This window comes from Dermacentor silvarum, chromosome 2 (genome assembly GCF_013339745.2).
Source record: "Dermacentor silvarum isolate Dsil-2018 chromosome 2, BIME_Dsil_1.4, whole genome shotgun sequence".
In the NCBI taxonomy this organism is placed as follows: Eukaryota; Metazoa; Arthropoda; class Arachnida; order Ixodida; family Ixodidae; genus Dermacentor; species Dermacentor silvarum.
The window spans coordinates 198,041,096-198,065,969 of record NC_051155.1 but is presented as its reverse complement, the minus strand read 5'-3'; the positions used below and the strand labels follow the sequence as shown (position 1 = coordinate 198,065,969).

At 48.5% G+C, this 24,874-nt stretch overlaps 3 protein-coding genes across 3 annotated transcripts in view; 1 reads left to right on the top strand and 2 right to left on the bottom strand.

Annotated features, from left to right (window-relative positions):
* Positions 1 to 22,430, bottom strand: part of LOC125943268 (uncharacterized) — a 37,839-nt gene extending 15,409 nt beyond the window's left edge. The window contains exon 1 of the mRNA XM_049662132.1: positions 22,121 to 22,430. The gene's annotated coding sequence lies outside the window, so the exon portion shown is untranslated. The remainder of the gene's footprint in view (positions 1 to 22,120) is intronic.
* On the bottom strand, positions 1,035 to 2,420 carry LOC119440647 (serpin B3). Its single transcript, XM_037705538.1, has 3 exons — positions 2,362 to 2,420; positions 1,558 to 1,936; positions 1,035 to 1,490 (listed from the first exon to the last, which is right to left on the bottom strand). Exons 1-3 carry the CDS (start codon positions 2,418 to 2,420, stop codon positions 1,035 to 1,037), a joined length of 894 nt encoding a protein of 297 aa, XP_037561466.1.
* Positions 5,186 to 24,874, top strand: part of LOC119442422 (serine/arginine repetitive matrix protein 1) — a 124,656-nt gene continuing 104,967 nt past the window's right edge. Inside the window, exon 1 of the mRNA XM_037707296.2 lies at positions 5,186 to 5,350. The gene's annotated coding sequence lies outside the window, so the exon portion shown is untranslated. The remainder of the gene's footprint in view (positions 5,351 to 24,874) is intronic.

Below are 24,874 nucleotides of genomic sequence, written 5' to 3'. Positions count from 1 at the left end.
CTTTGCTGCGCGTGACCATGACATGAGATCACATAAGATTTTCACGATTTTAACGAATTTCTGCTAATTAATGCGCCTAATGCTTTATTATTCCTATCTTTTACATTATACGACATGAGATCACATTATACGCCGACAGCCCGGGCTCCTATAAAGTGCTTCGCACTTAACTTAATTTGCGAATTTTTGTTAGTCTATTATGCATTTCAATTTTTTGTGCAAGTAATGTCCGCCTCTTCGAGTAGACCAGCTCATGAACTAGAAGTGCGCTATCCAACACAGGAAACCTATAAACATTTTTGAATGCGTTCGCTACCCGGTATAGGAACGACCCGGGTAGGAACGACAGGGGTCGCATCTTGTGACGAATAATTCCATTTTCCATTCTTTTCCCCATTAATAGTCGGATCAGCTGTTGCTATAGGGATCGTTCACTTGGCGTGATAGACGTGAAAATGAAATAGTTCAAAAGAACAGATTGGTGGGCTAGTTGGTACTGCATAACTTGAGGTAAAGTGCGAAAGAGCACGCCGGACTACAGACCAGACGAAGACACGTACCGCTACAACACAAGGTGCCGGATGCCATTCACAGACTTAATTTGACAATATGGAGCAATTGATCGATTACGGTACGTTTCAAGCAGCATCGGAAGTCGTGACAATTACTGGAACAGTGTGCCCAATACAATTGAACCGTCTGTTTCAGATGGCATAAGCTTGTATGCACTGCTACTGCTTTTTTCTTTCTCTAACTTGTGCCCCCTATAAGCAGTCTACAGGGGTTCGAAAACCATTTCAGCAGGATTTTAAGTGCATAACAGCGTAATCTGTTACATAACAGCGTAATCTGTTACAGCGTAAGTGCATAACAGCTTTTTAAATATTTGTCCTTATTGTTGAATAAGAACAGTGCAAGCCTCTTTTTTTTTCCATCTATAAAAACGCTCTTTATACACATTGCGCAATGTACACGTAATACAACAAACAATGAAAAATAACGCGAGAAATACTGACAAAATAGTCTCCCAACAGTTAAGCAGCCCTGTACAGCACCCGCCTCGTGTTGTCCTGGCATGACTGTTCTACCATGATCAACTCGACGACCCTGCCGACGAACAGGTTAGTGTTGTTGACCGGCTCGTAGAGCACGAACACGAACGGGTGATTGACGTGGAACTCGATCGGCGAGCCGGGGTGCTCGCCGCTCTCGTTGATCACCGTGACGCCGTGGTGCTCTCCTTCGTGGCCCACGTTGGTCACCTTGAGCTTGAGCTTGTGTACAAACTCGGTGAGAGGCTCGCCAGACTCCTTGAGGAGGCCGCTGAGGTCGGCCTTCTCCGGGTCGAAGAGAGCAGCCAGGCCAGCCCTCTTGAGGGCTTGCCGCATCGACACGGAGCTCTCGAGCTCGATGTTGGGCAAGCTCAGTTCGACGAGCGTCTCGTCGCAGCTCTTCAGGGCCTGCTGCAGTGCCTCGACGTCCAGCCGGTACTACGACGGCGTGTACCCCGCGGTGGTCGGTGGGCAGCAGGAGCAGCATGTGCCACTTGCCACCCACGCTCGGGACGACCAGGCAGCGAGCCGAGAGCGCCTTGGACGCGCAGTAGCGGTAGTACGAGATGGAGCGTACCATGCGCGTCTTGCACGGTTCGGTGCCATTGTTGTAGAGGTTGGCCAGCACCATCCTGTGCCGGCCGAACCGAGAGTCCCAGGAGTGCTCGGCGTACGCGGCGCTCGCGATCACGTGGCACGCCGTCGAAGACCCGTCTGTGCCGGTGGTCGGCAGGCTTTCGCTCATGACGCTGGGCACGTGCCCGCGGGACGTTGTCTCGAACCAGAGGTTGATCTCGTTCCTCGTGCGTTCGGGCCTGGCGTCGGCCACCAGTGGGAGGATGGACACGTAGAAGTCCTCTTCGCAGTGCCTTGCTCGAGGCGTCCTGGAGGCGGTCCACGGAGGTCACGCACTGGGCGCTGATAAAATGCACGTGCTGCTGTTTTCCGCTGGTACGCAGCGTGCGTATGAAGTTCTTGAAGAAAACCTGGCCTCGGTCGGCGGGTACTGGTAGCTCTGCGCAGCGCAGCACGCCTTCGAGCTGCTCCCTAGTGGTCCCCTTGCTGCCGAACCACACGCTAACCAGCAGCCAGTATAGGTGGATAGGCGAGAAGGAAGGGTTATGCTGGCGCGGAAGATAGCGCAGCAGCCGACGGGTGAAGCTGCTGATGGCAAAGACTACGTGCTCCAGCGCTCGCGGTTCAAGCAGTGGACCGGCTTGTGCCCAGCTCCAGTTCCAGGCTTATGATGGACGCCGACTGGCGTTAGATCCTTGTCACCTTCCTCTAGAGAAACAGACATGCAGCTGACCGATGCAGGTTCTGGGGGGTAGATCTCGGGGCGCCGTCAGTCGCCGGAGTGTGAGCCATCTTCCCTAAGGGCCTAAGCCAGAAAAAGCGAGGACAGAAGACGACACCCAGAATTTGGAACGCTTCTACGCAGCTTTTTCTTCGGCTCGTGCCATCGCACGAGTCACGTGTAAGGCATTGTCGTCGTCCTCTTTACCAAACACGCTACATTGTCATACCCGGAAGGTGGCGGCGGAAGTACATTGTATGTTCACACGAAGAAAAAATACTGAAATTTGTGTTTGGTGGCTTACGAGATGTTGGTTTACTTCTGTAGCCAATTAACAAAGCCATTCTTATCGGCAAGTAGGTGTGAGCGTCTGGTGATAATTAATTCATTAACGTGTATGTGCATAATGTGGGTTATCTTCTACTGAATCATGTACGCTGGAACGCGGTCGTTGTTGTTTTTGTCATTCTTATCTCATAATAACAAAGGCAATGGCACAAATTTGATTTGCGATGGTGACAGCAATGAATCCGGCGATAGTGGGCCAGTAGAAGAAAACTAGTTGGGATTTTTCTCATAGCTTTCGGAAGAAGAGAGAGAGAAAGCTCTTTAATTAAACAGCAGAGACACAAAAATGTTTGCAAAACACGAAAACTTGAAGTGTCCATCAAGAGGCTGCGCTGTCATATACATATGTTAAACTTCTATCCTACACAGGTCTGGACCGCGTCCTCTCACCATTATGCTCATTCTGTGGCGAAGCGGAGACAATAGACCATTTCTTGTCTTGTAGGTGCCTTTCTGAATAAAAAAAAAAATTCTTCAACTCAAAAGCGGCCGCTACGTGCGAGTGCGATACGGGACCGGAGGCAGCATTTGACGCAGCACAGGCATTTTTTTTTCTTTTCTTTTCGGACCAATGAAGAAACGATGGAGGGGGCGAGGGGGGCAGTGTGATGAATGACGGAGATAAAAACCATGATCGCAGACACCTGCAGCCGGTTCAATCGACCTCTGTGCCGGGGGCAGCTTTTGCTGATTCGTCCAGCTTACATTTGAGGGCCCTAGAAGCGCGGCGGGTTTGCCGGCAGTCACGTGGTATTTTCCTTTTTTTTAATATTTCACGCACTTAAAAAATTAAGGCTGGAAAAAAATTAAACAGGTATACCTTAACATAGATGAAATTGTCCGATGTTTTTCAACAAGCGCTACAGCTTTTGTATTGAAGATTTTCCACTTGAGTTACTATTTAAAAACTTCATCAGCAATGTTTGTTAAAATTACCCAGCTTGGCGGATTGGAAAAAAGACACTTGGAGGCATCGATCAGGTGCAGTCGGGTGAGAGCTGGTTGGTACAAGACAGGGGTAATTCGAGATCGCTTGGGTATAATACATTCATCCTGTAGTGGCCATAAGATAAGCTGTTGATGATACGCATGCTTTTGTCTACAAAAGCATGCGTATCATGCTACGGTCTGATCGGTATCATGCTGTGGTCTGATCCGCGGCCACCATGCGACTCATGTAGTACGGCCGGCAGAAGACTATCGTCTTTCGACGACATTTGCAGCGAAGCACGCAGATACGCGGCAATTCTTTTTTTTTTTTCTTATTCAGTAGATTCTATACCATTCGTGTAAGGTCCGTGACATCAATGATCTCGGTGTACCTTGTGATAGAACCTTACAGTTTTCAGCTCACACTAAACGCGTCGCAATGCGGGGTATGCGCACTCTTGGCTCTGTTTATGGAGAGAATGGCTCTATGGAGAGAATGGCTCTATGGAGAGAATTCAAGTTATCCTGCACCATTCCGCAAGTTGTACACAACAATTTGTCTTCCTCAAATCGAATACACGTCAGTCGTCTGGAGCGGCATTTCTAGATCCAACAGGGATATTATAGATTGGGTCCAGAAAAAGTTTCTAAGCATTTATCATCACCGCTTTGCTAATACGGAAGCTGGGCCTTGCTCTAGCGCAGTTGGATTATTGTCGTTGCCCTTACTTCGCTGCCGACGTAATCACGCTGACCTTCTGTTTCTTTACAAACTTCTTCATGGTATCCTCATGAGCCCCGAGCTCCTCAGTTGTATAATTTTTCGTATTCCGCGCAAGATCACCAGAGAACATAGACATTTCCATGTTCCTGCCTGTCATCATCAACACTCAACCGTTTACAATATACAGTCTTTATAACGCCCACTTTCATGATCTTGATATCTTTCACAACTCTCTGTCTGTTCATTTCCGAGCTTTGCTTGTTGTGTTGTTGTTGTTGTTGTTGTTGTTGTTGTTGTTGTTGTTGTTGTGTTGTTGTGTTGTTGTTGTTGTTGTTGTTGTTGTTGTTGTTGTTAGAATAAAAGCTTTAACTTTATATTCCTCTGTCGGTCAAGCAAGTTGGTCTCCGTATAGTACTACTAACATGTACTATCTATATGAGTGAGTGAGAGTGTGGGTGTGTTGGGGAGGGGGAGGCAATCGTGCGTGTGGGCGGTGTTTCCCCGATTATCATCAACGCTACCCGACGCAACCTTTACCTCTTGATCTGAAAGCACACTGAATGTGCCCTTCACAGAGCGCCACCCGTGACAAACTGAGTAGCGAAAGCGCAACCGCGGTGTGTACACCTCTCACGAGATGGCGCGGCCCGTACGCATGCCTGATGTCCCACGGCACTTCTCGCAGCGAGGCCCGGCAGTGGCCTACAGAACGTCACTTCCACCGATCGCCAGATGGCACCACCTCCGCCATGTCCTGTTTTGCATGCACCGTTTCTCTCAAGGCGGGTGGCGGGGTGGAGAGAGTGTGCACCTGGTCTGGCGTTCATGTCTGCGCTCGCTCGAGTACCGCTAAGTTTGTGCCGCGCCTCTGGACAGAGCGGGCTATTTTCTTGTGCACGTCGGCCGCCGCCTTGTGTTGCCGCCGTCCCGGATTGGACTACCTCTCCGCTGCGGGCCTTTCGGTTTCGTCCGTACGGACGCCCTGTTCTGCCTCTCGCTGTGAGTCTCTTCATTCGGCTGTCACTCATACTCGGCGCTGGCAGCACGTGGGCGCGGTAATCTTGCCGGCTAGAAAGCGTTTGGCGCCAGCGAGTTACGGTGGTTTAATTAGGATGAGAACGTTCCGTCATTTCACTTATGGCTTCGTAATTCCCGGCTACCTGTGCCTGAGCACCGTGTGTTGGCGGTGTTGTTGAGAATGGTCTTATAAAAGAATAAGTAGTCGTGACCTTCGCCTCAAGCGATCTGACTTTCTGTGAGAACTGCATTTCATAATATAAGAAGAGATATAATTAAAAACGTTGTCACATCACAATTTTAACTGTTAGTGTTGAAACGTTTTTTTTTTTTTTCATAACAATGTTCTGAATGAAGTTCTTTCGTGTGCATTAAAAGATAGTTGAGAAATTCCTTGTCATAGCTTTATGGTGGACTTGTGTTACTACACGAAATGAAAGACTAAATCAGAAGGTGGAAAAAAGTTGCAACACGAGTGTATACATTATTTCGCAAAGTCAATATCGGCTAGAGTTGCACATTGGCATACACTTCGTTCGCGCAAACGTCACCATCGCTGTAAGATTGTTATTCAGAAATCATGTAATTTTTGCGCACGTAATCATTTGAAGATGCGGAAGCTGCATGTCGTGCGTCTGAGGTTGCTGCTATTGTAACTTCTAGTCCTGAAATGAGTGCTCCTATAATTAAGTTTGAATGATGACAGTGAAAAAATGAAGGAAATGAGCATGGAAAAGTGGTCAAGCTGGCCTTGATTCATGTCGAATACTCCCTCGTCAAAAAGAACGGGGAAGAGTGTTGGAAGCACACAAGTCAGTCCCTGTTCTACGTGCTTCTGTAGCTATATTGTTGCTTTGCTCTAGAATTTTGAGCGTGAATCAGGAACTGAAAGCTGCGCGTTTCCGAGAAAGCCGGAGGAAACGACCACTTGAGCATCGGAATTTTTGTTGGCACCCTCCCGCAGCCTTCTTTTTTATCTCGCCAAGGACCCGGTCCTTCCCAAACCTCGATGAGCTACCTCGAGCACGCCGAACCTTTGCCTGCCACGCTTCGCACTAATCAGTATGGGTGGCAACGCAGGTCAAGTGTATTGACGCCTGATAAGACACAATGGGGACTCGCTGTCGCGTCGGCCAGCGCTGTCTGGCCACTGAATTGTTGCGAAACATGCAAATTCGCTTCGTCGGACTGTATAAACGCCGGTGACGTCCGTGAACACATGCACTCGTACTGTCACGAGATTCGATTGGTGCGCGTTTGTCTCCTGCCACAGTTGACGATCAGCGCCACCGTTTCTTAAAGCCTTGCTTAGCTGCGGTGTTGAGCTGGGTGCTTGGAAAACATCGGCTGAATTTGTCAGATAAATTTTCTACACATTCAATTTACCACCTCATTATTGACCCTTAAACACATCAGGAAGGACAGGGAGCCGACTTCAGAGCTTTATCTTTATCTCGTAACAGTGGTGGTACAAGACATGTATCTGGACTCTGGTGCCAACGTTTCGACAAGGGGACTTAAATTGTCTTTGTCCTAACGAACTCAAGTCCCCTTATCGAAACGTTAGCTCAAGTTTCCATTTTCCGGCGAACCTCCGTCTTGCTTGAACCCAATCTAATCTATTAACATATTTACAGTATACGTAAGGACAGCGTCATTGTGCCTTAATTGTACATTCGTGATTATTTGTTTTTGCTGTTTGACGTTTTTGTGCATTCATTTTGTAATTCCAAGTGTACAGTTTGTAGCTGTAGGCGCCCCGTTTCCTTTCACGTGACACTACTTGTTTGCTTTGGGGCTGAGGTTTCCCATCCCGTGTAATTTGGCAAAAACCTGTTACCGCTATTGCAGTGAGCATGGGATTTTTGTGGAGAGTGGGATAACAGAAGACATTGGAACCATGAAACGTACTCGTGGTGGTGTCTTTACCAACGAAACTGCTACAGACCGTTGAGATACACTTAATGCACTTACTGGTCACGGAAGGACTGAATAAGAAACAATTATTCTAATCATAGGTGGAACGCCCCGGTAAAAGCAAAATAACATGTTCAGTACTGTGGTCTCTGGTGTCTTACATCCATGTTAGTACATGGAGGACTCCTTCACTAAAGGTTAAAGACGGTGAAGTGTATTGCGCGATTAGGCAGCGGCGTGCACACCAGTGGGGTATTGATTGAAATTAACTTAGGTGGCATCGAATCCTTTTATTTCATCGCTTGAGCAACATTCTTATTTTTGTTATTATTTTCGTTGAATATAAAGAAAGAGCAGTCAAGTTATCGTCTACCACAGTCTCTGGACAGAACAAACCATTTCTAAAAGAACAGAAACGCGCATAAGCTATAAACACCTAAAGTTGCTCTTATGTTAAGGTGCAATATGTACAGCTTCATCATATAGCGATAATTATTCGTTACTGCACATGTTCTGCGTGTTCTCGTCCAACAGGGTACCCATAGCCAGTCTATACTGTGGCTAACATTCACGCCGTTACCTCTCTTCTTTCTCTCTTTCCTCATCTCGTGCGATCTCTGGCTTTGTCTACCACCTAACACCGAAATATGTTGCAAAATCAGTCGACAAACACTCAAGCGTGAGTGCAGCGTTTCACTTTGCAATGTGAATCAGTGATAGTGTGATTTGTATTTAATTGGGGCTTGTTGCGTATATGAGAGAAATTGAGAATGAAAGCGTATTTTTTATGCGTTGTATACCAGCATCACAAGCACAAAAAATTTCAGGTGATGTTTGCCTCCTACCACGCAGTGAAAAAAGGTTATTTTCTAGTTTTCTTTTTCGTGTAACATGTTTCGCTAATATAAATTTATAGAAAGTGGAATGAAGAAATGTAGTGTGAAGTGGTGAAAATATGTTTTTCTTCATCTTTACTGAAAACAGTATGCGCAATTAGGCCGTTGCATGCAACTTCTAAGTAAGTCAACAAATGTAATTACCGTCGTGTAACAGGATATCCCGCCAACAAAACTCGTCGCCGGCAAAGGTTATTCAATGCTTCTTCGGAGAGCTCCATCCTAGCAAGCACAAATCAGACACACAAAGCACGCCGATTCCGCCATAGTCTCATCACTTCACAGCTTTTCATGACCGGGATCGTGAGCTCCAGTTGAGTTGCACGACTTCACCATATATCATTCGTTGCAATCAAGACTGGCCTGCTCTACAGATCCGCGTGTTATGAATGGACGTTCCTACAATACTAGATAACCTGCAGCTTATCTATAGTGCCATCACCGCAGTGTTCAGAATCGTCACTGTAGCACCATATAATCGGGCACCAATTTCTTCTCTTGACCCTTCCTTACAAGCCAGTGACATCCACTTCGTGCTTCCGCGTGCCAAATATGATGTATGTTTCTCAAGCAGCAAGTGTCTTTCATCAATAATACTGAGAACGAGTTATTGGAAGATGAATGCAGCACTACGCATTCACTCGACGCCAGAGGCGATGGCACGTGGGTCGCCATTGATAGGCCAAGACACAATTCTCCTTAACGTGCACTCAAAGCGCGCACATGTCTTCATCGTGGCTCGCAGTACACGATTATTATTCGAGGTTAATGAACTGCCGACACGTACCGTATACTGTGAGCCAGTCACACGCTGGTTAACCGTTCCACATGGACCAAAGAGCGAAGCCATTGTGCCGGCGGCTGAGGCGCACAAAGAGGGTGAGACCGTCTTGTATCGGTCTGGCAGAAATTAGATTGCGATCTCAAGCGGACCATGACCCCTTGATTGCGACCCGCTTGATCACCGTTCGTACAGCAATATACGCCCATGCTTGGCCCAGCAGTGTTGTGGGCGCTTTACGGCCGAAACATGCGGGTCGCAGAGCCTTTGGCAGCAGCCTATAGGGAGCCAGCGAAGGGTTTGCTATATCGGGAGCCTCATTATATGAGCCTAGTTATCCTGACACCATGCTTCCCTCAGCAGGACTGCTTCAAAACTAACGTCGATAATGAGAGAAAGGTTCATTCGCACGTCAACGGAAAACATCGACGTAAATAGAGACATCGCCATACTCCTTGTTGACCGACGCATTCAAAGTCGAAAGAAGCGCGCAAACAGAGAACTTAAAATATCTTGATGATGGCTCTTCTGAGATTCCGGGGGGAATTCTGTCGTGAGTCGCGGAAACCGCATGGTTGTTTATGACTGTGGTAGTCACTGTGATTCGGTATGTTCTGGAAAGTTATAGCACACCTAATCTTAATCAACACTGTTACGCAAAACGACGAAGGGACAGAATTACGCGAGAAAACAAAACACGACACTTGAGCGCAAACTATCAACTATGAGTTGACAGTTTGCGCTCATGTGTCGTGTTTTGTTTAGTTTGCGTTGATAGTTTGCGATCAAGTGTCGTGTTTTGTCTTCTCACTTAGTCCTGCCCGTTCGTCATTTTGCGCAACAGTGTTAATTATGTCTAACCAACTAGCCCACTGCGGAATTCACCTAATCTCGATCGTGTTTACGACAGTTGCGGGTATCTGGGTCAGTGGGTTATATATACGTGATAATGGAGGATGTGTTTACGTTCATTGATGCCCGTTCTTTTTTTTTTTTTTCGTTTGCTTTTTTTTTCCTTGGCATCGAAGGAAACACGGTAAGTTATTGGGCACTAACTAACCGGCTCGAGTTTACTAGTATTATAATACTGGCTTGTGGCATATGTTTAAACAGGCATATGCTGCACGTTAACGATATTCCTCCGCGTAAACAGAGCCCGTCGCATGACAAACGCGTTCAATGCCATTGCCGCCTACAGAGTTGAGCCGTGAAAGACGCACCGCGCTGTTTATTCAATTGGTTCTGCCCATTTCGGACGCGGAGGATGACGCGCGACGGGCGTGATATATAGGACCCCGTTCTTTATAGCGGCTCACTCCCGCTTGGCCAGTCCTAAATAGACCCGTTTGGTGTCGAACTTCGCACGCTTCCTTTGGAGATATATACCGGTCCGCTGACACCATTAACTGCGTCCGAAAGAGAGGAAGAGAAAAATAAAAGAGTGAAGATGCGGCTATATATCCGCGATTGAAGCACAACGCAGTCACGAAGCGTGCTTTACCGGTCCTTCCTTGTTTGCATGTCAATTTCTTTTTTATATACGCGACTTGGGAAACCGACGCACACATTCGGCCCAGATCCAGTACGTCGCCCTGGTGTCTACCTTTTTTTTTTTTTTTTTTTTTTTTTGGAGCTTGCTTAGAATCGCGTGCGTCTCTGTCTGTTTATCTTGCTCTTTCTTTTCGATTCAGAATTTTCTCGCGCACCACAGGTATAGTATATTCTAGGCACTGTACCACAGGGGCTGTACACCGTTTGCACTTTGCACGCTCAGCGCTCGACGGCTCCGCGTCGTTTATTTTTCGCTGGGGGCTAAAATCTTCTTCGCGCGCTGCCAAATCAAACCAATGGCCTTTTTTCTTTCCTTTTTTTTTTCTTCGGCCTGAATGAAAGAGCTTACTTTGTGCAACGTGCCAGGCATCGCGCCTGCAGCGTATACTTAGGAACGGTATTAGACTTGAGGCCTGACAAGGTCCGAGAAAAGCGAGGTAATTCTTTTCGCGCCAGGGCGTTCCGGCGTCACGTTTAAACGAACGACGTAAACTGTTTGTTTTTTTAACCTTATGTTCTTCACTACCTTTTCTGCGTTTGGTGTTTCCCGATGCAGTAGTGTTTAAGACGAGGCACGAAATAATAACGGTGCAAACAGTTTCAGCGCGCTTCTTCTCGACGTGGCTGGCGTGGCTCGCCTGTGAGGCTCGACCTAACGAATTTATCTTCCAAAATTAAACACTGCGCGAGCACATTTCAAGATCGGTGTCGGAAATAAGACTAACGCTCTCCTTGCGATCTCGCTCATCACGCCTGCCGAACTGTCATTCGAGATCTCCGTAATCAGCACAGCGATGGACCAGCGATCGCTGCGTGGCCCGGGCCCGTATTCATTGAGATATAGTTCTAACGCTAAAAACGTTCGCAAGCGCAGATGTCAGCCAATCGTAACGCGGGCGGTCAGCCAATGACAAAGAGCGCTTACGAACGAAAAGTTTCGCGAATTTTGTCAGTTTCCACGCAAACAATTCACGAGATATCATAGATTAACATTGATTAATAGCTGACTTAAATTTACACAACTTAAAGTTACACTACCCACACTTACCTCACATCATCTTGAATATTATCGAGTGACGCAGTGGCTTCTTTTGCATTCCCCATTTCTTCCTCATTCTTATTTTGTGAAAGGGTCTGCATGCCCTGAGTGAGGGCCTTTGTTTGTTCGTTCGTTTGTTTGTTTGTTTGTTGGTTGGTTTGTTTGTTTGCACTGTATATAAACCCTGTTCCGATGCCTTCGCACCTCGAGCCATCTCGGTACCTATAGAGCACGCCGCGTGCGCTCGGAAGAGCCTGGCGTATCATTCTGTTTTCCCGCACCACACTAAGCAATCACGAATTGATCGCTACCTCCCATCTCCAGTGTACGGGTGCACCTTGCGATTTTCTTTGTCGATTGCTTCTTCCGTATAGCGTGCGCGAAACGATGGGCGGCCTTCCAAGTGCCATGTGGGAGGAAGGAAGCTCATCGTGTCTTTGGGCGTTCTCTTTAACCGTGTTTCTTTTTTTTTTTTTCTACTTTCGCCGTGGCGGGTTTTCAACGGGCTGCTGCAACTTCGGCAAAAAAAAAAAAAAAAAAAAAAAAGATCGCCCACAGAAATAGGCCTAGACGCTCGGCGACCCCCGCCCTTCCCCTTTCCTCTTTGGCGCCGGTACTTGAGCAGCATGTATGTGTACGCTCGATATACGAAAGAAAGGTGCACGGAGGGGCGTTGCGCATGACGTGTGGACGTAGACTCGAGTGCAGGTGACGTCACGTGACTTGGTCAGATCGGCGTCGTCTGCTCCCTCTCGGGAGGGCAGCAGACGACACCCCCCGCGTAGAGTGGTGCTCCGTTTTGCTTCTTTATTTTCTTTCTGCTTCTTTTTCTTTATTTTTTTTTTATTTTTGCGACTTCGTCGTCCCTTTGTCAGATGTCGGAGAGGGAAACGAGTAACGAATGTTGGCAGGAAGTTTCTGATTCGCGAGAAGGCGCCAGCCCTCCAAGTGTCGTCGACATCCATTTCAAAGGCAGAGTCTAAACACACTATAGAACGCTAACAGCTATAGGGTGCGGCGCTGGGTTCAAGGAAACGAGGTTGTTGGCTTGTCTTAACCCGGCCGTTTAAGGGATGGCCGCACCATGGTAAAGGCGCGAAAGCCCGATTCTGATAAGCGTCGTTCTCGGTAGTGCTGATGAACTGTTGCATGTCTGTTGCTTTTGTGCGGAGAGGCGCGTTTATCGTTTTGCTATGCGCACGTGTACGTAGCAGCATCGTGGAAAACATTCCTCGGTCGTTCACTCAGGTGTGTCCATTCGTAGACTGCTGGCTCGTAAGAAGAAAACGTCAGTAATTACTTAAGCTTCTTGGTGTTCCGATAGGACCTCACTATCGTTATTTCTCCGAGTTTCCTTTTACTCTAGCAGACTGCTACTTACCGCCAGTAATGCATAGACAAAAAATTATGCGCGACTCTGCTATCGCAAACACCAGAGACCAGCGGAGTTGGGGAAAGCCTAGTCAAGTAGTTGCAAACCACACACTAAGTCTCAATTTTGCTGGGCTTCTCCCATCTCCGCTGGTCTCTTGTGTTTGCGATAGCAGAGCCACGTATAATTTGTTTGACATGCCAGTGCAGATTCAGTCTTTCGGAAGCGGCGAGTGTCCAGTTCTCTGGTCGAAACCTGCCGAGCCGCCGCCAGAGGCATCGGCTGCATTCGGCGCGAACGCGGGGAAACGCAGTCGGCGTCGGCAGCAGCTCTACGCTAGTCCCACTACCACCTGCCTCACTCCTCCTCTCCGCTTCGCATCCACTATGCTGCGCGATGCTATTTTTATACTCTGCTTTCACTCTCTCTCAGCTCTCTCTCTCTCCCAGATCGGCGAAGCTGCGGACGACGGAATGATCATCATAGCGAGGTTCTAACAGCTCCGCTGTATAAGTTCACCTGTGAGTGCGTAAATCAGTAAGCCTAATTGAACATATAATGTATGCTATAGTTGATGCAGGTATGTATCGTGGTTTAAAATTTTTATGTTAGAATATTCGCTTTTTTCCCTTGTGCTAGCATTTCTCTCTCTCTCAAATGCATTGGTCGAACCTTGTCGCGTGCTTTTGAGGAGTACATAATAAAATACTCGTAAATTACGGTTATTTAGCCACAGGAAAGATATAGTGCACCCGTGTAAGTCTAATGTGCGTTGGCGTCAGTGAAGTGTAGTGAAGTGTACCATCAGTGAAGTGTAGTAGCCACAAATAAACCAAGCAGCTGGCCAGACACCAGCTGGGGGCAGGACAAGGGGTAAAGGTTATGCTGGATCCCACGCAATGTGGAATCCAGCATAACTTCCTCCGTTATTTATTTATTATCAACTGAAAATGTTGCCGGCAAGTAAATTATGTCGCCGGCTTCTGGCGCCGTTAAATTGTTAAATCAATGAAGGATGACCATAGGTAAATCGCAACCTTTCAGCTATTTAGCAGTTCGCTACCACGTGCGGGGAGATGCTTGCAATCAAAAAGAAAGGAAAAAAAGAGAAAATACAATGTATTTCTCACAGTCTTACATATAGGCAACAGAAAACAGTCTTGTAATTTTCACTGGCATTTTGCGAACACTTCGTCAATGGTCCCCTTAAACAAAACAACAACAAAAATGAGCGAGATAGAGAGAGATAGAGAAAAGAAAAATTGAGGTGTCGCAGTTTTTCAGTATGACACATCATCAAAGCCAAATACACAAACAAAATCTAAAACACGCTTGAATAATCTGAAAAACGAAGCCAACTAGAAATATAAGGAAATAATAACAGCTTGATCAAAATAATAATGTAGAGAAGGCTAAAGCTCGCGGTACATCAATAATTCGAAATGTGTTCACGTTATGCATTGTTACACAAATGTAGATGATACATAATGTGTTACGTAGATGGCTCTTAAGTTATACAAATGCTTTGTTGATGGCATGCGCATGTTACATGGCTTGCGTTGAAGCAATAGACAAGAATGAATTAAGTTGAATTTTTTTATTCCTTGAATGAATAATCGTCAAAGCTTCACATCCGATCAAAGATATCACCTCAAAATCGAGACGCCGCACTGAACGATACGAACGCCATTGGTGATGTATGAACCAGCGCCACTATGCGAGTGCATCCTCTCAAAACTCTTCCACGTTAATATCACATGGCTGTTCTTCGTGATTTCCCTCCCTGCGCCAAAGCTGTATGAGAGACCTCCGCTACGTATACGCGAAGGGACACCGATGCCGAATCCGAAGGCAGAGCAAAGAAGCTAGATCCACATGCTACATGCGAGCGACCGTAATGCAATAGCATTATCAGGATCGGCCCGCTCACGCCTTTGATTGCACTGCCTTCAGAATCGGCCCGCGTTGCAAAGCACATAAATACCCTTCCGGGGTGACATATCGCGCACTGGTGTCTAGGTCCGCCCATCAAGTCATCACCTTTGATTACACGGCCTCCATGATCAGCCCAGTTTACTCGGCGAGATGCTACACGTCAAAGCCGGGTAGCTTGGCAAAGAAATATTCGTTTTAAAGCAGAACACAGACATTAGGTAACATTGTGGCGAGCCGACTTGCGCCATATACGCCGCAAAGCAGCAGTCGGCCTCGCACTTGGGCTGTAAAGCTCTTCTTTCTTCCTGGCTTGCTCGTGCACTGATTGAAATATATGCAATCGGCGTTATAGCTCCTGTACATTCGTTCGAAATGAAGTTTCTGAGACGTATTCACGAAGCGCCCATCTCGGCCGGGCGCTTCGTGAAGGCTGGGTAAATAAAAGAAAAGGAAGTAACGGGCAGAGGTGGCGAGATCATCCACACTGATCACGGCTACCAGCCTGGTTATACGGTTACGTATACCTGAAATACGAACCTGTTCAGTGAGTGCACACCGGCATAGAACTAAGGATGAAAGAACATTGGTCGGGCGAGCAGCACAGCCATTCCTTTACTTGAAGGCGCGCCCTGCAGTGCATACAAATCCCCTGCCTTTTCTAGACAGCTCGTCGTTACTTACTTTTTTTTTTTTTTTTTTGCAACTGCCATTTTTGTACGTGAAGCACCTCCCTACTTTTAAGGAGCCGTCGGCGGGGAGGGGGCGTCGCGTTTTTGTCGGCGCTTCCTAGTTTTGGCGACGACGAACGCTCTACGACGCGGTGCTCATTTGCAGATATCTTAGGGGTTCGGCTCTTCTTCGGCTAAAGAGAGAGTAAGAGAGAAAAGGAACGGTCTCGGCGTGGGCCCGGAAACGCCAGCGTGCGCTTGAAGAGACAGCAGCGATCTCGCGAGAGCGGTGCAGGGCTGTGAAAGGCCAGTGCTGGGAGGCAGCACGCATGACGGGCCGAATTCGCGCAGTCATTGTCGACGTAAAGTATACAACGAGCTAGGCTTACACGACTCGGGTCGAGTCGGCTTGTCGGGACGAAATCCGGTCGTCGGGTTCGTGCGGACGCTAGCGAGTCGGGCCGAGCGAGTGTCAAGTAGAATTCGGTCGACCAGCCTGCAAGAGGTGGGTATACTGGCCAAACCATTGGGCTTAACACGCATTTAAACGCGGTAGGATGGGGTTCGGTCAGTTCAACGTCTAACTCTACACGCTCGCATCGGGTTCACATAAACGAGGACCGGGTTCACATAAACGAGGACACAATCGTGCTTTACGTAGCGTTTTTAGTGGTGGTGCGGTAGCGGTGTGCTGCAGTATACTGTCTGCAGTTGCTGAAGGGTATGTTTGCCGCTGGAACAAATACGAGATAAACAGGTAGATAAGCATGGGACGGCGTCATTAACGGTATATAACCGGCCACGATGATCCAGTGCGTATATAGGGCGTTCTATTGCTGTGCAGGATATCGATTGTTTAATCGCCAGCCGCTGCGCGAGCGCATTTCTACCCGTGGGAACCAGAAATTAAAACATTTGGTGGTCATTATCATTATCTTTAGCATTATCTCAGCTGGTACAAATTAATCAGAATGCCTCCCAAGCGGCGTCTCTGTCAGCCCAACTTTAGATATGACAAGTGTAAGACGACGTCTGGTACGAAGGCAGAGCCCTTGTATTTCGATGCAGCCGCGCGAACTATAGCCAGCGAGCACCAACCGGACAAACGATGATGATGATTATGAGTATGGGTATACACAAATGAAGACGATGATAACCGTACACAGTTAGCGCTCACACTAACTTTCCCCCCTCACGAAAGCGGTCGGCAGGGCCGCAAGTCAGAAAAGGTACGAACGCCGAAGATACGGTTTCAGGCGAGAGACGTGAATGATTTCGGTGGTGCGGCAACGGCGGTCAGTAGCCGTGCTAATAGGAGCGACGCGATAGTTTACGGCAGATGTTCTTTCAAGCACGGTGTACGGGCCGAGATACCTGTGAAGAAATTTTTCACAGAGCCCCGGCACTCGAACAGGTGTCCACAGGAGCACTTCGTCGACTGGGTGGAACGAAATGACACGACGCGTCGCATCACAACGGACTTTCCTCTTGTCCTGAATGGTCGCGGTGTTTACGCGCGCAATTTCACGACAGTGGGCGATGCGGGCGGCGAACTCCTCTGGTAGAGATGTAGATGGGACGGAAGGCGTAGAGAGAAAGGTGATGTCCAGTCAAAACCGTCAACAACTTTTTTTTTCTTCCTAATTTGTTCTTTGCACCATATGGTTTGTTGCTCCGGAAGCTTACAAGGATTCCTCGAATCCGAGTTATTTGTCTTTAAAACTTGTCTTAAAACTTTAAAGACCTGTCTTTAAAAGACATACCCGCTTTTTTCTCACCCCGTAAAAACGATTGGCGTCCTAACTAGGCCATCGTGTCGGAGGCTGTATCGTGACTGGCCAGTGCACGGATGTACGTTACCCAACCGACGGACCGTTGTTTCACGTGCGAACTGCTTTGTGAAGTGACTCCCTGACGGAACGCCAACTCTGGCTTCCACGACTAGTGCACGTGAGACAGAGAGAAGCGCAGACGGAAGAGAAGTGTTTCTTTTTCGCCGCGGGTCAGCGACCCTTTCGCGTCGGCTTCGTCGTCGTCGCCGACGTCGACGTCTTTCCGAGCATCTTCGCCACGGGGAAGAACCAAGGGGGGGGGGGGGGGGGGGGGGGGTGCGGGGGTGGGGAGGGAGGCTGGGAAGAAGAAGAAGAAGAGAAAGAAGAAGCGCGTATAGTACTCTGAAGGGGAAGGAGGAATGTTTCTTTTCTGCTCCTCCTCTTTCTCGAGTGCCTCGCGGCACTTCCAGCGAACCCGTCATAGATCACGCTTGCTGTCGGCCGCAGCCGGCGACCCCCAAGTGTCCGCTCTCGGCGCGAACTACCGAGGTGCTCCTCTTACGTCACTCCTTGATAGCCCGCGACAGGATTTCATTTTTCTTTCTCTCTCATTTGTCCTTTAGTTGAGTGAGGAGACTTCGAGGTCCTCCGACAAGCTGACAACCATGCGTCTGTCGAGCGGGCTGACCAATGGTCGAGACGGAGCCGGAGGTGACAGAACTCTTTTAATCTGGCGTGAACGCATCTGCCCTAGCGTTCGGCACAGCTCTGCTTCATTTGCTTCTCTCCCTCTCACTTTCTTTCCACTCGCTCTTAGCGTCTTCACTCCATCTGGAGCTGCCGACAAAGCGAAAACACGAGAAAACTGAGTGTCATTTCTGCGAAGGGACCCGGCGGGAGTGCTTAATAGGCGCTTGCACCTCCGCCTTCAGCTTATTTCGTAATTTTTTTTTCTCAGAAATCTTCGAGCGGGCGTGCAACGCGTTTCCCACGTTACGAGTTGCATTGTCGTCCATGTACGACGTCTTTTGTTGTCTCTCTCATTCTCCGAGGCGTGCTCTGCCCAGACGCGCTCGGTTCTCTTGCTCGCACGGAAATGGCAGCTTTTCGCTGAACTCTGCAGCGCGGTTTTCTCTCCTGGCCTTTCTCCCTTAATTCCAGTGAGCCTCGCGTGTACAGTTCTTTCGCACGAAGAATCCTGCGTATCGGAGCATAGTGCTCGAAAAAGCGGTGATTTGAGCGAGAAGGAGATGAGAACAATGGAAAGGCGAATGTGTCAATGGTCCGTCGAGCAAACCATGCAAATTTGTTTTTCTTTTGACAGCTGAACAAAGTTGAAGTCATTGGAGCGGGTTTTTTTTTTTTTTTTTTTTTTTTAGTTTACACACGTTATTATTACCCCCTTACACCATAGGTGGCGCGAAAAACAAAAGGAAACAACGAAGCGAGATTTCCTACTGAGCAACAAAGAAAAGAAAGAAAGAAAGGATTAGGCGCAGGCACGAAATGCTGCTTTTCACGTCAGGAAATGTACCTTCCGTTCAGATTCAAATTTTGCCTGTAAGTGTGCACGAAGAGATGTATATGTTGGCGCTCTATAGGGACCTTAAGGAAAACAGTCAACGCAGTAATAATTGCACGTTCCTCTTCAAGCTTTCCGGTCAACGATTACGGAACACCTGTATATAGTCTAACTGGCTGTGTTCATCCTCCCCCATAATATATATGATGTCAGAGTGAGTTCAGTTACCTGTTTTCTGATATCCACGGCTTGTTTATTTAATCTTTAGTGGTGAGTAAGTTAGCCACGCAACATCATTACATCGACACGTACTTCTTTGTTGTCGGGCTTCGTCTACCCCTAACACGTGCTGTGCGCTTCAGAGAGAGCGCGTAGAAACTCTGCTGAGCTCACTGTTCAGTCGCTATAACGCGGCTCGCGGAGCGAAAGGTTGAGATTTAGCTGGCGCATTTTATTTTTTTTTCAGTTGGGTTAGTTTGGGACTGGGTTATTTGTGATCGGGTTATTCATTCGCAGCGTTAGCACGCACAGGCGCAATCTCGGAAGCCACGCAAAAGGAGGGGGACCTCGCGGGCGCGCCGCTGAATGGAGTAGCGTTCCAGCGTGAAGCGCGAGACAACAGCCCGGCTGCAATGCACGGCTCATACACGACGTGTTTCGGCGGTGTCAATACGGTGTGTCGATGCATTCTATACGTACATGTCGGTTCTGCTGGAAGTTTTTTTTTTTTTTTTAATCTCCCTTTTCTGTGTGCTGTTCACCATTTCTTTCTTCACGTCCACGGGGCGAACAGTTAAATACTGTATAAAGCTAGGACTGACATAGATGATTATTGGTCAGTCCGAACTGAATGCTTATTGGCTGCCTGTTACCTATACGAATTATAATTCTACTTGAAATTACACCTGTCGATTTCTTCAAGATTAGGTTGAGAAGCTTGCTTTCGTTGTTGTTTTCTAATCCCTTGTGTCAGAGCTGATACCTTAGGTGACAAGTTCCTTTTGAACAAGCAGGGGAGATATCTATCGCCATATCAATTTCAAAGGTTACAAGTGCGTGCACGTGCTTTAGCGCTGATTTATATTTGATTTATTCATTTTTCCTATTCGCTTCTAAATTGATCAGCAGGTGTTTGTGAAGAACTCTGGAGGAAATACACGGTGGAAAAAATAATTAGGAGGAACTTCGTTCTATACAACAGAAAGCAACCAAAATATAGATGAAGTCCTAGCTGTTCGAGAAAAGGTGGCAGCTGTTACCGAGTACCTGCGATAAGAGGTCTTTTGGGCACGAACCAATCTTCCACATGTAAGTTTCGTATATTTAAACTGTTTTTGTAACGTTTGGCTGCTTGTTAGATCTACCTCGTTCACACTTATTTCGCTTGACTTCCGCGTACGCGTGACCGGCGTGTCTGCAAGATCCGTCTTCGCAAACGAGCGCTCGAGGTAACACCGTCGAGCTTTCGCCGATTCTCTAGATGACGTTTACCGGAAGTTCCTTCTCGTAAACATTTCCAGGGGATTCATCAAATGCGAACTGGACCGTCACGTTCAGAGTCCCCAGGCAACCAGATTATGTCCCGAATTCTTCGGCCTCAACACATCCCACACCTTGACAAGGGGGGCAAAAATGGAAAGGAAAGAAAATTCCATTTGACTCAATATCCTGTCAAATCGCTGTCTCGTCCCGGGCACTGCAGAAAGGACTTCAGCGGCCATTGATCGGCAGCGGCCCAATCTCTGTGCTACGCCTTCGGGAGAGCGTGTGCCCCCTTCGGCTCCTGGCGGTCGGGGCAAGGACAATGACTGTCATTGTGCGTGCCCTCTCTAGCCGTGGCCTCGCTTGTGTGTACGCACACCAGCGCTGGCCGTACCACGGCCATCATTTCCCAGCGAGAACCGTTATAGCGGCCTTCCGTTCAGTCGCTGCTGCGCCGAAGCGAAGCCGTGACCACAGTTGATCAGGCTTCAGAAAAGAGCCCATTGTGGTGCAGGCGGCGGGAAGCGGCGTCGCGTGCGTGCCCCTTTCTTCTGGTCCGGGTCCGCTGTGGACGAGGGGTGGTCCACTTTGCTTTCAACGGGGCTCCCGGTCGCGGCGTGTGGGGATCGTAGACACGTTTCGTTCATTCTTTCCTGATTTTTATGTTCGATTCTTTTCCCGAGATCGAGCCCGATTTCCTTCGGTCATTTCTTTCTTCTCGCGAGGGAATTTGTTCGTATACGTGACCTTGTCCGCAATGTTTAGCCGCCTGTGTTGAGCGACGAATGAGGCGACGTGGTAGGGGGAAAAGAGCAGCGAGTTGTCGTTTTCCGGGGCCTCTGAGCACGCAGTAAAGCCGGGCAAAGAGCTCTCCATAGTGTCTTCGACATCACACATTCTCTGTTTTCATATTCGTGTGTGCATGGCTTTACGTATTTTGTGCGTGTGTGTGCGCACCTTGTTCGTGTGTTGCTCGGGAATGTGATTGTTGAAGCGGAAGTGTATAAACGAGTTCACGAAATGACAGATCATCCCATCTACACAGGGTGTGTGACAGGCATGCTGAAAGGTCGAGACCATCTAGACTTGTTCCGGAAGTACGCACCCTGCATATACGGAACCTTTTATGCGGCTCAAGAGTACAGCCGGCACGTTTGTTGGTGATGCTGAATGCGTGTATACTTGCCTGATTTTTGGGCATTTTGTCAAAAACGACGTGATTTTAATTGCCGTGAATGCTGCCTTGCACTTGTCGCTTAGCATCTATTAAACATTCGAAAAGAGATGTTCTCGCGGCGCAGTAGACCGGAGCATCAGTTTCCACTTTCCAGAGGGTAACGTTCTAGGTTCGGTGTCGGTTGTGCTGCATTCTTCGGACGTTTACATCCCATTTTATCCCCGTCGTGACGACCTGATTGTTATCATTTACTGTTGTGGACGAGGCACGGCTGGACAGCTTCGGTCTGGAGTGAATCATTAACGGCCCGTTCGCTGCAAAAGAAAAAAAAAAGATTCGGTGCACGCCTTTTATCGATCGCTTACAAAGCGGCGCAGGCACGTGTATAACGGAGAGCCTCAACCCTGCGAGTATCACGTTACGCGAGCACTGATTGACGAGGGCAAGCGCAAACCTGAAAACGGGTGACGAGAGGCGTTTAAGCACCAGAGATGCCGTGTTATGCATGCAGCGTTTTCAAGGTCTCTCGCATCCACTCCGCAACACCAAGTGTCATGAACGCCCGCGCGCGAGATCGCGTGAGCACCGTCCGCGAGGCCCGATGCCGTGGCGGCGTCTGGAGTAATTGAAGAGGACTGACCTTGTGTGCCGTGGGGGCTAATTATCCGCGACGAACTGCAGGCGACCGGGGGGAGCATGTAGTAGACGCACAAACACGGCGTGCCTCACTCGGCAGTGGCAAAGGCGAAGTTGGCTGGCAGGCCTTCTTCTGCCGCTGTGTTGAGTGAGCGCCCGGCAGAGTCACGATGCGCCTCTCATCGCGGGCCGAAAGCGTGAACGCACTTATCAAGCACCTATTACGACGCGCGAGCGCGACGATATGCATCGCCTGCTATGCAGGATGCCGCTGCTGTTGTAGACAGAAAGGCTGCGATGAGAAAGAAGTTTCGGGGCCAATGTTTCGTCGGGCACTTCGCATCCTAATCGCGGTTCGTGGCTGGCAGGTCAGAATCGCTGCACCGCCGTTCTACGCGGTCGTATAATAGCAGTCGATACACTGTGGCCAAGCCAGACCATTTATTTTTTGTCTCGGGAGGCACGTATAGATGCGGGGATGAGATGTGTTTGCTCACCGCATAGGTGCTAAGGTAAAGTGAGGTGAAAACTGTGGCTCTTTACGCACGGTTGAAGACAACGAGGCGTGCAGGGGAACGTGAAAAGGGAGCGAACTTCGGTCGGATTCGCCCCCATTCGACCTGTTGCTGCTTTCTTATACCGTTGCGTGGGTGTTTTCAACTTATTGCACAGGTGCAGGAATTGTGAATCTTCCTGTCAGTGTGCTGGATTTAGCTTGCACCTTAATAAGGGAACAGCCACATGCTGTGAGCTCTCGGTGGTATAGTACGCGTCGTTTGGTCGCGCGTTGTACCAGATAGGCAGTGACACGGAGGGAAAGGTAACCAGTTACACACACGCCTGCGGTTTGCTACCCTACATTGGAAAAAGAAGATTATATGACGAAAACATAGAAATAGGGGGGTGGGGGGGGGGGGGGGGATTAAGCATGTTGCTTGTGCGTTCTATATATAGTAAGCTTTCAGAAAATATTGTGTGAGAAAGTACGATTTTCCCCAAGGAGAGCTAATGAGGACAAAAGGCAATTTCTACATGTTTGTGTTCTGACTCCCTGTGACAACTACATAACGTTTTCATTAGAAAGTACCTAATTTGCAATTGGCGCCTTGAAAGGCATTTCCAAACCTCAACGTGAAAAATATATTCTGTACGCGCGCTCTCTTGCAAGACTGCGCGCAGACTGCTCATTCCATAATTGCACAACTGACCGCGTACAGTTGGAATGGACAAAAGAAAAGTATTTGTATTTGCTTTTTCCTGATGGGATGACTAGATTGGATGTGTCGTTTCTTTTCTTTTCTTTTGTTTTTTTTTTCTGTTTGTTTCTTTTTTTTTGTAATCTACTCTATCAGAAATCGCAATAAAATATTTCACTAGTGAAAAACAAAGCAAGAAAACTTTACGCAAGGAATAAGAAAATAACAACAAGGTGTAGGGTTGAACGTGCCTCTCAACAGGCGTTGCATCTTCGGAACGACACAAGGATAAGATTGCCCTTAATGTCCATTCTAATCAGCATGTCCTACATCTGCGTCAGAAGCTATAATCGGCGCCGTCGGTCTCGTTATCCAATTACGCATGGCGGGCGGGCGAGCGGCTTTTCGGAGAGGGCGCCATCGTTTCTTACGTGACGTAAAAGTGGTCACGAGCGAGCCGCGATCGTGCTCCGCGTGACGAGGAAGGAAACGCTCCCGACAGGAACTGCTACGCTGCTGTGCAGTTAATCCTCGCTTTTATTGTATTCTTTTTTTTTTTTCAGTATCCTCACACGTGGTTACCATCTCGGGCTTTTTTGCCGCGTACGCTTTGGTGAATTATCGTGGTTTTATTTGCTTAATTTTTTTTTCTGGTGTACGAAATACGGTGAAAGAGAGAGAGAAAAAAATCACATCCGAAGCCCATTCTCCCACCTCTCACCCATCCTTTTATAGATCTCCGGCGTGTTGCATATAGCGCGCGCGTGTTGAGAGAATAATATACGGGGGACAGGGAACTCCCGCGTCCTCCCATTTTTATCGCGCTTCCCGGCGCGCTTCTGTCACGCGAGTTTAAGATACCGAGGAGGGGAAAAAAAAAAAGCTTTTTTCCACCGCCGCTTTCGTCTGTCATCCAATCCGGCCGTCATCCCTTCATTGCCTGCGCGGCTCTCGCTGGATATCGCAGTTCAGTTCTTCATTGCTCCCTCTCCAAGCTCTCGCTCAGCGACGAAGCGCGCAGTTGGTTACCTAAAACGAGGCTGCTCGCCTTTCACCTCTCTTGGCCGTTTTTCTGGAAGCGGCCCCGGCGCGGCGGCTGCGCGTGCCTACGCAAGTGAAGACTGTTGCATGCGGCAGGACTGACTTAACGCCGGCCTCTGCAGTATGCGACGGGGAGATATTTATAGACGAGGGAACCAGAGGCGCGCGCGCGCGCGTTCTCATCCTTTTTGCTCGCGGGAGTCCACGCGGTCGCGAGCACGCAGTGTGAGACACCGCAGATACGGCAGAGGGCAGCAGCGAGGGCGACCGGATGCCTGCACATACTTCGCAGCCTGCCGTATGAGGGTCGTGCGGCGGAATATCTCGCGTCTTCACCGCCCCCGCGCTGTCTTCGGCGATTAATGCCTCATCTCGCGGCCATTCTTTAAGCGTCGCGTCACTCGGCCCTCCCCTGCGCGCGCCATAGAGTTGGCGAGGTCTTGATCCCCTCTGCTTGTACACGGCCGAATTGCTACGCCTTGGAAGTTACTTTGTCACTGGAGGCTGGTCTCTGCATCTAG